General features: G+C 39.1%; 1 protein-coding gene and 1 long non-coding RNA gene across 2 annotated transcripts; one reads left to right on the top strand and one right to left on the bottom strand.

The window, feature by feature from the left end:
* Positions 1 to 1026: 1026 nt before the first annotated feature.
* LOC116549416 lies at positions 1027 to 3045 on the bottom strand. The gene is made up of 2 exons (XR_004267854.1): positions 2978 to 3045; positions 1027 to 2340 (listed from the first exon to the last, which is right to left on the bottom strand). It is a non-coding gene; the product is annotated as an uncharacterized LOC116549416 (long non-coding RNA).
* CALHM6 (calcium homeostasis modulator family member 6) lies at positions 2796 to 4904 on the top strand. The gene is made up of 2 exons (XM_032274980.1): positions 2796 to 3564; positions 4413 to 4904. Exons 1-2 carry the CDS (start codon positions 3037 to 3039, stop codon positions 4833 to 4835), a joined length of 951 nt encoding a protein of 316 aa, XP_032130871.1. The 5' UTR covers positions 2796 to 3036; the 3' UTR covers positions 4836 to 4904.
* The last annotated feature ends 11468 nt before the right edge of the window (positions 4905 to 16372 follow it).

Raw genomic sequence — 16372 nt, 5'->3', positions numbered from 1 at the left:
TTTGTGATTGGGAGAGCACAGAAGTAGCAAACCAAGGAGGTGGTGTTTAGAGACACATGCTGACGAAACAATACATCAGGATGCAGCTCAGTCTGTGATAAGTTTCAGAGGCAGAATTGCAGACTACATATTCTGGTCTATGAAGCACCTAAACCTGACCTTCCACAGCACAGCAAGATGTGCCAACTTGCCTGCCATTCTCAATGCTCTTATCCCACTGGCCTTCTTTCCAACCAAGCTCCTTTGTAGCTCGGACTCATTCAGATTAAATGTCATTTTCTCATAGAGGCTGTTTTAGGACACTCTCTAACATCACTCCAATTTATCCTGTGCATAATCTTTAGGACCTGTCCTCTCCATTTCCTATATCCTCCCTACCGTAAGTTTAGAGAGCAGGATAGCTGTTTGTCTCGTTCCTTGTTGTATCCAGTAATATCAGGCACTTTTGATAGGTACCTGACATATTCTGAGTGTTTATTAAACATTTAAATTAATGACTGAATGAACAAATGAACTAACTAATAACTGCTTAACAAATGAATTAATCTAGCTGGGGAAGGGGCTGATAGATGACAGTTTCTCTAAGTAAACATATTTCAAACAAATCCTCGACTAAAAAACAGAAGCCAGAGAAGAGAAGGTGATGGACTTCATTAGAGTCTTAATAAATGAAGAGAACAAAAGCAGACCATAGGAATAAGGCTTGCCTTATTTTATTCTTCCCAGATAAAATAAAGCAAGCCTAGTGGATGGGCACCAATAAGAACCATTTCATTGTGAACTCCCTGCCCAAGCTCCAAATCCAGATACCCTCCTTGTGGTGAAGCAGAGAGCTACTAAGTGTACACCAATTCTCTTAAGGTAGTAGAGTCACTGAGTGCTGTTTAGATTGAGCCTCAGTGGATTATAAACTATTACAGCACAGTGGTAAAACCCTGGTATGGCTATCAGTAGGTAACCAGGAAAATGCCAGCCTTCCCTCTTGATTTAAGAAATGTGGGAGAATAAATTAATCTCACTCAAGAAGACAGAAATGTGTATTTTTATTATGTTTCAATAGGGGATATTTAGATAAAGCCATCTGCACAAAGGTTGTGGATATACTGAAGTTTGTTCATGATGGAATATAGGAAGAGTGGAGGAGGAAGGATACATCTTAATGTATTATGGTGGGGGTGAAGAAGAGTTCAGCAGTAAGAGGGGAGTTACTCAAGGCACAAGGGAAGAACTTTATCTTTGGAAATGAAAAAATACAGAGATAATAGTCATAGCAGAAGTGATTCACCTCAAACATGCAACTTTGCTGCAAGCTGACAGGAAGTCTGGCAGTATCTCATCTAATCTCAGAGAAGAGGGTCCCAACTTTCCTGCATGACCATGAAGACCCTCATCTAGGGATGGCCTCTAAACACACAGAAAAAGATACCTATTTACCACACCACAATGGAATGATAGTTTTGGCACTATGCTAGGCACACTCTTGGTGATGTTGGAGGGGGAGTAGTTAAGAAGGCAAGTTGGACTAAGACAATAATAATACATTTCTTGTCTCTTCTCTAGCAATTCACATGGTTCCACGGGTTACCTATTCTTCCCAGATAAAATAAGGCAAGCCTAGTGGATGTGCACCAATAAGAAACACTTCATTGTGAACTTCCCCTGCAAGTTCCATATCCAGATACCCTCCTTGTGGTGAAGCAGAGAGCTAAAGTGTACATCAATTCTCTTAAGGTAGTAGAGTCACTGAGTCACTTAATATTATCCACTGAATTGATCCTCGGTTTAAATTCAAAATTCAGTATTCATCTATATTTTTAAGTTATGTACAATGTAATTATTTGTTGTCTATTCCCCAAATTGCACTGTAAGGGGTAAGCCCTCACATTGAGCGTTCATTTAATAGACATACTCTATACGTAAAGGCACTTTATATATGCTACTCAGTCTACTCATGTCAATAATCCTCAAAAGTGGGCACTATTATCCTTCTTTTACAAATAAGAATGCTGCGTCTTAGAGGGGCATACTTGTTAAACACACCACAGACACAATGCACCTGACTTCAAAGTCCATGTTCTTTCAAGCACACCTCAGCTCACTCGAGTCACACAGAGTAAAGCCCAGTATCACAGAAGTGGTTTTTGTGTTTGTGTCAGAGCAACGCTGCCTTGAGAAGACTGAAGGTGGAGGAAACAGCAATATTTGATAGATGTAGCTGCAGTTTGAAATTGGGTTCAACTAGTATTCTTTGAACCAGTTCAACACCTTCTGTGCTGATCAGCTTGGTGGTCAGAGTCAGACTTTGACCTTCCTCCAGGCATTGACAGTGCTATGACATACCTGAAAGAAAAGAACATTGTATTGATGAGTAAATCAATACAGCATATTTGGCCTAATGTCCTGAAGGAGATCAGGCAGAGGAGAGAAGAGTCAGTGTGAACTAGGCTGGAGTTCTTTCCAGGAGGGAGACAGGAAGGGTGCCGCACATCGTAGAAGTACCAGAACCTGAGTTGGACTTCGCTATGATTTAGCCTATGAAAGAGAAACCAGAAATTTGTCCTTGAATAATGTTTCCCGCAGGTAATCAGTTTTTGACAATTATTTGGTTTTACTAGGATCTGTCTTAGTAACTAAGGTGGCTGCAATAGAGGAAAATCTGGTATTTCCCAGTTTGCCCAACTGTAGGCCTTGGGTCAAGAAGGCGTAGTCCCGTGATTGGTTGTCAGATTGGTGGTAGCAAAGTACCAAGGTCAATCTTCTGTCAGTGTTACTGAATTGGTGGAGGAAGATAACTGGTGCCTCTGCCTTTGAAATGGGGGATGCCAGAGAGGTCAAGGGTCCTGGGGCTGTTTTTGTTTGCCAGGGTGTCTGTTAACTAGAGCTGGTGTGACCAAATGAGAAAGTGAAACTATAGGAAGGACTGAGAAGCCCTCTTCCCTTTTTTCGGCAGAGTGGAAAGCCCCGGCCCTCAGCCCACCCAAACCATTTGACAAGCAGGACAGCGAAGAGGCGGAAGCATCTGGGAGGACAAGGGCCATGGAGAAGTTTCGGGCGGTGCTGGACCTACACCTCAAGCACCACAGCGCGCTGGGCTACGGCCTGGTGACCCTGCTGACCGCGGGCGGGGAGCGCATCTTCTCCACCGTGGTGTTCCAGTGCCCGTGCAGCGCTACCTGGAACCTTCCCTACGGCCTGGTCTTCTTGCTGGTGCCGGCGCTCGCGCTCTTCCTCTTGGGCTACATGCTGAGCGCGCGCACGTGGCGCCTGCTCACCGGATGCTGCGCGCCCAGCGCCCGCGGGTGTTGTCGGTCGGGGCTGCGCGGCTACCTGGTGTGCGCGCAACTCAGCGCGGCCGCCGCGCTCGCGCCCCTCACCTGGGTGGCCGTGGCGCTGCTCGGAGGCGCCTTTTACGAGTGCGCCGCCAGCGGGAGCGCGGCCTTCGCTCAGCGCTTGTGCCGTGGCCGCCCCTCCAGCTGCGTCGACGAGCTGCCGCTGGTGCCCTGCCACCAGGCCAAGGCGTCCGAGGTGCAGGACCTCCTGAAGGATCTGAAGGCTCAGTCGCAGGTCAGGCGCAGGCGCTGGGGGCGTTTGGAAGGAACCGAGGGGTCAAGGTTTCGCGGGACAGCCGGGGTGAGAGAAAAATCAGTGACTTTTCTCCAGATATACAATGCCCTACAAAAATCTAGAATGACTTCTTGCATCTCATGAGCTGACAAGCGAATATCTGAATAAAACGAATGAAAAAGAGAAAAATTTATTCCCGTAGTACCTGGCACTGTACATGAATCGTGGAAAGTGGGAGTGAGAATGGGCACACCTACTCTGCAGATAATGCGCTAGGCCATTGACCTCCTGCATTATTTTTTCGTCTCACAACAGCTGTGTTGGGTGCAAAATTGCGGTTTTGCCATTACAAGTAACAGTTTCGTATATCCACTACATAGTGACTTCACTGAGTCTAGGTAGAGTAGTTTGCCCAGCCAAAGGAAAGCAGAAAATTGTGACAATTAAAGAGGTCTATACAATAAAATGGGTGGTCTGGTTCTAAAGCCACCACCCCACATTGTATCTGGGCTTAGAAAGCTCAGAGGTTCTTTAAAATTAATGAACACTTCTTTCCCAGGATTTGCAGAAATTCCACGTTTTGAGTTCTAAGGGAGTGACATGGTCTCCTCCCTGGGCAGAGTCATAGTGCACGACTTGGACTACGGTTGACTTTCCAAGCCAGCAGTTGCCCTGGGGGGGGTGGCTAGTGAGGTTACTGCGACTCCTCATTCATAAGGAGTTAAGACCTAAAACTGTTGCTTGTTCATCATCATAACTGGCGAGTAGTTCAAACTTTATCTGAGGATTTTTAAATGTCTTGTAAAAAAAAAAAAAAGTAAATTACTCTTCTGTTGTGTTTTCTTAAGGTATTGGGCTGGATCTTGATAGCTCTTGTTATCATCGTCCTTCTGATTTTTACATCTGTCAGCCGATGCCTATCTCCAGTTAGTTTTCTGCAGCTGAAATTCTGGAAAATCTATTTGGAACAGGAGCAGCAGATCCTTAAAAGTAAAGCCACAGAGCATGCAACTGAATTGGCAAAAGAGAATGTTAAATGTTTCTTTGAGGGCTCACGTCCAAAAGAATACAACACTCCAAGCATTAAAGAGTGGCAGCAAATTTCATCACTGTATACTTTCAACCTGAAGGACCAGTACTACAGCTTGTTGCACAAATATGTTAACAGAAAAGAGAAGACTCACAGTATCAGGTCTACTGAAGGAGATACAGTGATTCCTATTCTTGGCTTTGTAGATTCAACTGGTATAAATAGCACTCCTGAGCTATGACCTTTTGAATGAATAGGAAAAAAAAAATTGAATTACTGCTTCATTAAAAAATAAAAATTGGTATTTTTATGAGAGTTTTTTATTTCCAATTTGTGGAATTTTATATCTGAAATTAAATGTATGTATTTTTATTTATAATAATATAATATTTACATATATATTTTATTTATAATATTATGTAAAACAAACAAAAAAAAGTGATTCATCCAAAGTAAAAACTAGAACTAAAAGAAGTCTTATATACTTGCTCTAGAGTCCTTTTCAAATAAAAGACTTTTGGAGCAAAAACAGTGACAGAACAATTGAACTTCAGACATTTCTGTTAGGTTATCTAATGTTAATTTCAAGTTCATTTTCTTGCCCACAACATCTTGTTAGGAACTTTAAAATTATGGCATTCTAGCTGGCTCTATAGCACAATGGATGACACACTGGACTTCTAGCTGAGCCTGCTGTGGTCATTCAAAAATTAGAGCATTTTATGACTCTATTAAGGTTACAATAAATTAGTCATGAAAAGGAAAATAAACTTTGTAAAATACAAAATTTGAAAAAGTAGTTATGAGAATTGCAGGCTACAATGGTTTGTTTTTTTTTTTTAATTTGTAGGATCAGAGGAAAATTGTTAAAGCTTATATGTTATGGTAAATTTAAAATAAACACCGAAGTAGAGAGGATAGTTTTATGAGCCCTAAGTAGTTGTTATGCAGCTTCAACAGAGTTGGGAAGTCAGATAAAACCCATACCATACAAATAAATACAAATCGTGACCTGATTTAGATTAGGGGAGAAAGGATTTGGGGAAGCTTTTAAAAAACCAAATCCTGTAGGATAGCAAGAAGAAGCATTTCAGTCATACTGAAGTAACAGTATGTGCAAAGACTGGGGTAAGAAAGATTTTAGCAGAGTTGGAAACCTAAAAGTCAGCTGAAAACATGAGCAAGGGACTGAGTGTGCAGTGCCTGGAAACCACGAGTACGATTTTGGTTTTCATCATATGAACATTTTCGGAAGATGGTTTGCTTTATTTTGAGAGAAAAGGAACAACACAGGAAGCAAGAGAGCCAGGGTAGAAGTAGAGACTAATCAGGAGGCCACTGCAGTAGAAATAGGTGGGAGTGAACTTGAACTGAGTGAATGGGGACCAAAATGGAAAAACTGGATAGATTCAAGGTAGAGTTTATATGTAGATGTGACAGGATTTGTTGATAGAAAGACTCTAAAGATTTCGTGAGAGCAATTATATCTATATATAAAATTCTGTAACTTTATAATGCCAGGACTTTTCAGAGATCTTTGTCTTCTATTAGCTTGCCATTCCTGCCCATTCACCAAATATATGGCTGTTTTTTGAATTTTAAAAAGAGATATAAAGCTTTAAACTATAAAACAATTGAGCACTGGTCATATTTAGCCATTCTTCCTCTTTTTGTGAAATGCTTATGCTGGTTCTGTTAACTTTTCCTGCATAAGGCAGTTAAAAATAACTAATCTGCAGGGCAGAATATCCTGTTGTTGAGAGTCAAGTATAACAAAAAAGCTCGCAGCAGAAACAGCATGGTCAGTTTTTTTCTATTCCCTAAAGGAATGCTTTTGAAAATCATATCGTGCCTACTTTCATTTTTACTTCCTTTATTTCATTTTCCAATTTCCTTTTCCTTTTCCTTCTGAGACAGAATTTCACTCTCTTGCCCAGGCTGGAGTGCGGTGGCAAGATCTTGGCTCACTGCAAACTCTGCCTCTCTGGCTCAAATAATCCTCCCGTCTCAGCCTTCTGAGTAGCTGGGACTGCAGGCATGTGCCAACATGCCCAGCTAATTTTTGTACTTTTTGTAGAAATGGAGTTTTGCCATGTTACTCAGGCTGGTCTCGAACTCCTGGGCTCAAGCAATCTGCTCACTTCAGCCTCTCAAAGTGCTGGGATTACAGATGTGAGCCACTGTGCCTGGCCTCCAATATCTTTTTGTACATTCTTCCCTTTCAAAACATTTTTTATGTTCTATCACTTATACTTGCATCTTCATTAGTATCATATTATCTTCATTTTGTTGATTTATGCTCCACATCCTCTTGCACAGTCTTTAATAATTATTGTGAAAATATATATGCTTAAGAAGAAAATTGTAATGGTAGAGAATGGTGAGAAGTAAAAAGTATAATTACCTCATTCCTTTGCAATACATTCTTATCAGAGGTAGCCATGTATGAACTCTGTGTTTGCATAACATTATCATAAGTGTTGTTCTGTAACTTTTCACATAAAACATCATTATTCCATGTCAGTATATGACAATTTACCTAATTTAAAAATTACTACATAACATTTTACTGGTTAGTAAGATATTATCCCTTTTTTGTTACCCCCCTCCATCAGCTCCCACACACATGCACACACATTCATAAAGTGTAGAAAAGTAAGCACTAGATTGTCAAATGTGGTCCCTTCTGAGGACTAAGACTGGTGCAGGAATTTTTTTTAAATTTCATGTACTTTTGATCTTTGGGGTTGCAGTAATGAAAAATAAATATTAAATGTATAATTAGAAAAATTTAAAAAGTAACCTTACCCTGGTGTAGACTTTTACAAGTCAACAAAGCAGCTTTGCATCTTTCATTTCATTTTCACAAGTTTCCAGGATACCCATGAAACACCTCACTCACATTTACAAATGAGGAATTGAAAGTTAAAGAGGTTACATTATTAATCCAAGGTTACACATCAATAAAGGCAGAACTAAAGGTAGGGTACAGATCCTCCCTAGATGATGTAGTTTAATGTGAACACCGGCTTTTTATTACTGGGTCAGACTTTTCCCTTCTTACACCATGTGCCTTTGTGAGTATAAGAGATACAGTTGTCACTAGTGACCCTCAATATTTGACATTTTAATCTTGAAACTCAGGACTACTAATAGCAAAGATCACTTTGAATAAACATGGTGAGACTGAGGCACAGTAAGTTGTTTCTTGGTGGGAACAAGGTCACTGCTGTTTGGCAGAAGTCACCACTGCTCTGGGCCTGGCCCAAACAGTCTGCATCATGGACTAAAGAAGCATTTCTACACTCAGCATGTATTTATTTGCTGCTTTACCAAATGATTCTTCATCATCATTCAGCTTTATGCTGTCCTGAACCCTTAATCTTTAAAGAGATTTGAATGTAGAATCTGCTATTAATATTTGCTGAAAAACAACCACATTGTAATAAGAGATGATTCTTTTTTCTTTTTCTTTTTCTTTTTTGACAGAGTCTCGCTCTGTCGCCAGGCTGGAGTGCAGTGGCGTGATCTCGGCTCACTGCAACCTCCACCTCCGGGGTTCAAGCAATTCTCCTGCCTCAGCCTCCCAAGTAGCTGGGACTACAGGCGCACGCCACCACACCCAGCTAATTTTTGTATTTTTAGTAGAGATGGAGTTTCACCATGTTGGCCAGGATGGTCTCAATCTCTTGGCCTCATGATCCATCCGCCTCAGCCTCCCAAAGTGCTGGGATTACAGGCGTGAGCCACCGCGCCCAGCCGTAATAAGAGATGATTCTACATTGTATTAGTACTGGCCAGATAATAAACTTACAAGGCATAAAGTTAAGAATGGTCTCCTTGCCCTATCCAAAGCCATGGCTAGAAATATCAGTGCTCAATGAACTGTCTAAAGAAGCAAGTCCTGAGGGAAGTATCCAAAAATAGAATTAGTCAAATACTTTAATGTCTCTGACCGAAAAACATCTTGGAACTCTAAATTTCACAACATCCTACATCTTATCTACCAGGTGGCCTACAGTAAATTATTCTTCCCAAGACAAAAGATGGAGAAACCCTTCCTCCCTCAGTCAGCTCCAGCAATAGCTGCCAGGGCCTATTTTGACAGCAGTGCATTCCCACCCAGTGCCTAGCAAGTTTCACACACTGAACCTACCCCAAAAGTGAAGCCTTTAGTTGACCTAATTTTGTCTTTTCCTTTTCATTACCTACTGATGAAATATCTCTTATAAATTGCAATGTAAGGATTGTGGGATTGATCATATTATATCCTTATCCAGTGAAAAAGACTGAAATCAAGGCTGGCACAGTGGCTCATGCCTGTAATCCCAGCCCTTTGGGGAGCTAAGGCAGGAGAATTGCTTGAGACCAGGAGTTCTGAGACCAGCCTGAGCAACATAGCGAGATCCCATCTCTACCAAAAATAAAAATAAAAAATTATCTGAGTGTGATGCCGTGCACCTGTAGTCCCATCTACCCTGGAGCCTGAGGTGGGTGGATCACTTGAGTCCAGGAGTTCAAGGTAGCAGCGAGCTATGATTGTGCCACTGTCCTCCAGCCTGGGCAGCAGAGCAAGACATGTTTCTAAATAAACAAATACATACGTAAAGTAATTTTTTAAAAGATCCAAATCAAAAAAGGATATATTCTTTTAAGACTGTTTGCCATAAGAACTAGAATATTAAGAAGTTCCAAATGAAAGGAATATCCTACAGGACCTGGCAATTTATTGCCATTTAAAAAATGGTGAGATATGAGAGGAGTATATGAAACATTATGTACAACTTAATAATGATTACAAAGCAAACATCTCTATAACCACCACAGAGTGGAAGGAAATGTTCATTTCTAGCACCCCATAACCCCTCATACACCCCTTCACAATTCCAACTTTTTCCACTTAGAAGTGAGAAGTGATTGTTTCTTTCCTTTTTTGTAGTTTTAACCCATGTATATGCATTCCTAAACCATTCTGGTTTGTGAACTTTCAATGAATAAAATCATGCTCTAATAAATTGTTTTGCTGATTTTTGAACTTTAAATGAATAAAATCAGGCTCTGATAATTGTTTTGTGATATTCTTTTTGTTTTTAAGAGATTAATCCATATTATGTCTAAGACAATTTGTTTATTTTGGTTACTGTGTAATATTTTATTGTTCAAATATACCACAATGTAGTCCATTTAACTGCTGATGGACATTTGGATTGTTCCCACTTCTGGCTCTCATCAGCACTGCTGGTATGAACATTCATGGACTTGTACTCTGATAAACATGAGCAAGTGTTTCTTCAGAGTGTGTTTCTGGGAATATGTGGTAGCATAAGAGTATGCACATATTCCAGTTTGTTATATCATATTGAATATAAAGAATTGTATCAATTTATGCTACTATAAGAGTTCTCATAGCTTCTCACATCTGCAACATTTGGTATTTCTAATTATTTACTTTTTGTCAGGGAAATGTGTAATGGTATATCTCATCATGGTTTCAATTGACATTTCCCTAATCATTACAGGCTTTCGCCATCTATACATTTCTTTTCTAGCCATTTGTATATCTTCTTTTATAAAATGCCTATTCAAACCCTTTGCCCATTTTTTATAGTTTGTCTGCCTTTCTCCTATTGATTTGTAGGATTTCATTATTATTTCATTCACTTAAACCAACAAATATTTATTGAGTGCCTGACACATTCTGGGCATGTTCTAGGATATGTCAATGAAGCAAAACCAAAGCTCTGTCTTTGTGGAGCTTACATTCTAGGGGGAAAAGGAGGAAAAAAGAGCAGTCATAATAAATAAGTAAATAATTGGGTATGTAAGGAGAAGATTAACACTGTGAAAAAAAGAAAAAGGAGAGCACCCCAAGAAGCATTAGAAATGCTAGAGATTGGAGAGCTGTTGCCCTCATGACAAGTGACCTTTCAGCCAAGATTGAAGGGGCGAAGGATTAATCAGCGTGGTCTGAGGATGGCGAATTAAGAGACAGAAGTAGGCCACAAAGTCAGGGAGATAAAGGGGTTGGGGACAGATTATATAAGCCTTTGGACCACTGTAAGCACTCTGGCTTTTATTCTGAATGAGCTTAATAACTACCTCACACATTCCCTACAACAGCAGTCCCCAATCTTTTTGGCACCAGGGACTGGTTTCGTGGAAGACAATTTTTCCATGGACGGGTGGGAGTGAGTGGTTTCAGGATGATTCGAGTGCATTACATTTATTGTGTACTTTATTTCTATTATTATTACATTATAATAATGAAATAATTATACAACTCACCGTAATGTAGAATCAGTGGGAGCCCTGAGCTTGTTTTCCTGCAACTGAGCTTGTTTTCCTGCAACTAGATGGTCCCATCTGGGGGTGACGGGAAACAATGACAGATCATCAGGTATTAGATTCTTATAAAAGGAGAATGCAACCTAGATCCCTCACTAGATCTTTCACATATGCAGTTCACAATAGGGTTTGTGCTCTTTTGAGAATCTAATGCCACCACCCATCTAACAGGCGGTGGAGCTCAAGCAGTAATATAAACAATGGGGAGCAGCTGTAAATACAGATGAAGCTTCACTTGCTCACCCGTTGCTCACCTCCTGCGGTGTGGCCCAGTTCCTAACAGGCCATGGAGTGTGAGGGACCCCTTCCCTACAATACCTAAATGATCTGATGACTGAAGCTGACCATTGGACTTTCTGGGATAATCAACAGAAGATAAGAACATGCTGACTTAAAAACAGGCAATGATGTTCCCTTTTAGAATGTAGGTAGCCATAACCCTGTAGCTAAGGAAAGATACCTAAGACCAAATAGAATGTGTTACTGAGGAATTAAAGTCAGATGGCAAGTGAATGGGCACGTATGCATGTTGTGCATGAGTTTTCTTATGGTATTTTGAGTACTTTTTCAAATAGTTTGCTTTGCTGGGAGAATATTACATGAGAAGCTTGGTTTGATAAAATTATTGATAATGGTGAGAAGTGAACTTGTATAGTCAGTAGTCATAGTTTGCTTTAAAACGCTGCAACTAACTTTTCAGTGATCCTCCTCATCAAGTTTTGGGCCCTATTTAACTAACGCTCTCAGGGTTCTTATCTACTTCTTAAAATGTTGGGATTTGGTTCCAGGACCCTCCATGGATTCCAAATTCATGGATGCTCAAGTCCCTTCTGTAAAATAATGTAGAATTTGCATATAACCTATACACATCCTCCTGTATATTTTAAATCATCTTTAGATTATTTATAGTATCTACTACATTGAAAATGCTATGTAAATAGTTGTTATACTGTATTGTTTAGGGAATAATGACAAGAAAAAGGTTTGTACATTTTCAGTACAATTGCAAAGGTAGAGATAAAAGAATAAGCAAAGTGTTTTGAGAAAACAGATCTCCCTAGGAATATTCACATAAATTTCATTAAAGAGGAAATATTTTAGCTAAGGCTTGAGAATGAGTTAGATTCCAATAATCAGGGCTGAAAAGTCAGGTCTACTGAAAGTATAACCTCATAAACTTGGAGGCCCCAGTGAAGGTCCCTTCCATTACATTCCTACTGAACAGTGCTTTCTAAAACATACTAATCAGTATCAAGCCCTAAAGGATTCCCCACCGAGGTGTCATTTCAGGGTTTCTCCACAATGGCCCATTGCTTTGGCATATTCTTTTCTTCAGTTCATTCTCTTTGGTTGGTGGTGCGGGGGTGGTTGTTATATTTTTCGATGTAATATTTCATTCAATATGGATAGGTTTTTTTGTTTTTGTTTTTTGTTTTGAGATGGAGTTTTACTTTTGTTGCCCAGGCTGGAGTGCAGTGGTGTGATCTTGGCTCACTGCAATTTCTGCCTCCTGGGTTAAAGCGATAATCCTGGCTCATCACCCCAAGTAGCTGGTATTAGAGGTGCCCACCACCATGCCCAGCTAATTTTTGTATTTTTAGTAGAGACAGGGTTTCACCACGCTGGCAAGGCTGGTCTTGAACTCCTGACCTCAGGCAATCTACCAGCCTTGGCTTCCCAAAGTACTGGGATTACAGGTGTGAGCCACTGCTCCCTGCCATGAATGGGATTTAAAAAAATAGTGGCAGCCTAAAAATCTAAGTCAAACCAACGGAAAACTAACTGTCTCAGAACTCTTCTCAGCATGTTCACAGTGTTCTGGTGATCCTTCCTTCTGTATTAAACTGTGCCAGTCACCAAGAACCCAATATCAACAAATAATTTTGGTTTGACATTCATGGTAGATCAAAACAAACCAACTCCTCCCTATATATGCAGCTCTCAGGTGGTTCCTTTTTTTTAATTTCTGTCAGCAATTTTCTTCTTCTTAGTCATTTATCTGTTTTTTCAGTAATGTTTGCTGCTATAGCTGAATGCACTGAATCGCTTTATATAAAAGGTCAGATGTAAGATGCTGAGATGAAGTTCAAATTTCACAGACTATCTCCTCTGATCCTGGGTTATTCCAATAGTTTCTTACCTGGTTTATCTATCTGCAGTCTCTTCCTTTTTTAAAAAATTTTTGTTTATTATTATTTTATTATTTCAATAATTTTTGTGGGACAAGTCCTTTTTGGTTACATGGATAAATTCTATAGTGGTGAATTATGAGATTTTGGTGAACTCATCAATTGAGTAGTGTACACTGTACCCAATATGTAGTCTTTTATCGCTCACTCTCCTTCCATTCTCCCCAATACCCAGTCCTGTTATATCACTCTGTATGTCTTTGCATCCTCATAGCTTAGCTCCCACTTCAAATACTGTATTTGATTTTCCATTCCTGAGTTACTTCACTTAGAATAAAGGCCTTCAGCTCTATCCAAGTTGCTGCAAAAGACATTATTTTGTTCCCTATAATGGCTGAGTAGGATTCCATGGTGTATATATACCACATTTTTTTTATCCACTCATTGGTCAATGAGCATTTAGGTTTGTTCCATATTTTTGTAATTGTAAATTGTGCTGCTTAAACATGCATGTGCATGTGTCTTCTTGATATAATGACTTTTAGTTCTCTAAGGAATCTCCATACTGTTTGCCATACAGGTTGTATTAATTTACATTCCCACTATCGGTGTAAAAGTGTTCCCTTTTCACTACATCTACGCCAAAATCTATTGTTTTTTGACTTTTTAATTATGGCCATTCTTGCAGGAGTAAGGTGGTATCTCATTGTAGCTTTACTTTGCATTTTCCTGAGGGTTAGTGATGCTGAGCATTTTTTTTTTTTTGCATGTTTGGCGGCTGTTTGTGTATCTTCTTTTGAGACATGTCTATTCATGAAAATGCAGGATCAATTTTCCTAAAACACTGATTGTATCATCCTGATTGAGAGATCCCTGTTGTCTGTTTTATCAAATCTAGACTCTAAGCTCCATGTATTCAAGGAGAATACTACCCAATTTTTAACACAAGCTGAATTTATTGCTTGGTAAGCCAAAGATAGCTGTGATTGTAGGTCACAGCCTCTTTAGATATATCTGCTAATATTATATAGAGTTTGGGGAAGTGCCTAAAACAGCCCTCTCACCTCATTCCATCTATCTATGTTTATTTTTTCAATATTATCTAATAATATCTAATGTCTGACTCAATCAGGACTTCTGATCATTCAACCAGCTGAAACATACCTGGCTTAGTTGCACTTCTCCACTCAACTGTTTCTTTTTTCTCTCATTACCCCAATGTCAGGTAGTTTACCCTATTTGCAAGCTAATAGCTTATTATTATATCATGAAAATTGGCAGAAGAGATGAAATGTCTAGACCAGTGACAAAAATTGTATTAATCACAACAGCACAAACAGCATGAGCATCATGTTTGCATCAGTTCCCCTTGTGCCTAAGCCTGATAGGGGCACCAGAGATGGCTAAGACAGATATTTGCATACACAGCAGGTTGCATTACTGGAGAGAAAAGTAAGCTTGGGGAACTGCCATTTTATAGGAACTATTAATCAAACCTGCTATTTGTACAAAAAGGAGACTTTAGAAGTTGCTTACTGCAACTACTTTAAGAGACGAGATAAGAAATGGCCTGGATAAAAAGCAGTCAGAGCTTTGCAATCTTGGCATATAGCAAGACATGTGAGAGTGTGAGAGACTGAGGAGGACAATCATCCACCTGTCAGTATTTTCCAAGTCTTATTTCAAATCATACTTCCTCATCAGTGTGTGCCCCAACTGTATCAGTCCACAGTAACTTTCTCTTCTGAATTCTATGACTTCACCTCTCAAATTTACTGTAAAACTTGACCATAAACCTTGTTGTATTATAATAAAACTGTGTGTTTCCTCTTTCCAGCATGATTTTATAGCGTCTGAAGATTCTTTTTTAAATCCGTTTTTAACTCCCACAAATAATGACAAAACTGATTTAAAAAAAAAAAAAAACACTTGAGAAAAAATATATTTTTATTTTAAGAAGAAAAAACTTTTAAGTATTGCAAATATTTATTGAAATTTTAAGACACAAGTTATATAACCATAGATAATAAATCTGAAACCAGATGTGGCATTTTGGTAAATGCATTATCATTCCGAGACTTCAAAACCATGTGTTCATAAATCAGGGGATTGGTAATGTTATTTGTGTTTTTTGTATGGCATTCCATTTCATAAGGGCAGATTATATATAGCACTATAAAATTATATAAACATAGTTCATATTTTTCTTATATATAACAAAGAAAGAAAATTTTAAAAGCAAAGAAAGTTTTTTTCCATGTAGTATGCACCAACTTAGGGGTTATTGATGTTTCCCAGAACACACAGTTTGTAAAATGGTACCTCAGATAATCAGAGGCAGATGGCCCCAACAGTTGTTTAATCAACTTCACAATATTCTTAAGTCATACAATCTAATCCAAAAAAGGCAACTTAAATAAACTCATATCTGAGATATGGTCAAGTTGTAGGGCAACTTATTTCAATGGGCAAGCAAGTAGATGGATGCCTAGGGGGTTCATTAAGACATGGTTTATTTCATGGAGAATAGATCATCATGCATCCAGGCGTCTTTAAAGATACTTAAAAGCACTTGGAGAGAGGGCAGTGCATAAAATCAAAAACAGATGTTTTTCCTCTTAAAAACCAAAACAATCCTAACTTCTTTGTCTGCTCTCAACTCTGCTCAATATTTCTTGATGCAACAACTGTTCCTATTCAATTCATATGTAATCTAAGAAGACTAACTTTAACAAGTCCACATTCTTTAATGTTTAAGTCTGCTTGCCACTGTTCATACCAACAGAATTCCACAATCTTTCCAGGCTGCCAAGCACATTTATCCCAGCTAGAAGTGGCCTAACTTTCGTTGCAGATGTATGATAAAGCCCACTCTTTAAAATTGTCATTTTTATTTTCTTAAAATCTACACTTTTATTCCATATCCTCTATATTCCCTCTCCAATTTGAGATCCAATGATTTACACTTATTAACAATAATATTTGGTAAATATGATCATTGGCAATGTATAATATTTGGAAGAGATATTTCTGTTCAAAATTATTGATTTGAAAGTACACATTTTACCACAATAAAAAAAGTGAAGGGATCTTTTTTAATGACATAAAGCAAGCAGAGAACAAGAAGGAGAACAAAAACCAATACAGTTTTGGAGAGCTGGAAAGTAGATGGTGGCCTGGTGTGGTGGCTCACACAAATCCCAGCACTCCGGGAGGCCAAGGTGGGCAAATGACTTGAACCCAGAAGTTTGAGATCAGCCTGGCCAACATGGTGAAACCCTGTTTCTACTAAAAATACAAAAAG

This window comes from Sapajus apella, unplaced genomic scaffold (assembly GCF_009761245.1).
Source record: "Sapajus apella isolate SASKATOON/1434 unplaced genomic scaffold, GSC_monkey_1.0 scaffold6, whole genome shotgun sequence".
Classification (NCBI taxonomy): Eukaryota; Metazoa; Chordata; class Mammalia; order Primates; family Cebidae; genus Sapajus; species Sapajus apella.
This window is presented reverse-complemented; position numbering and strand designations above follow the sequence as displayed.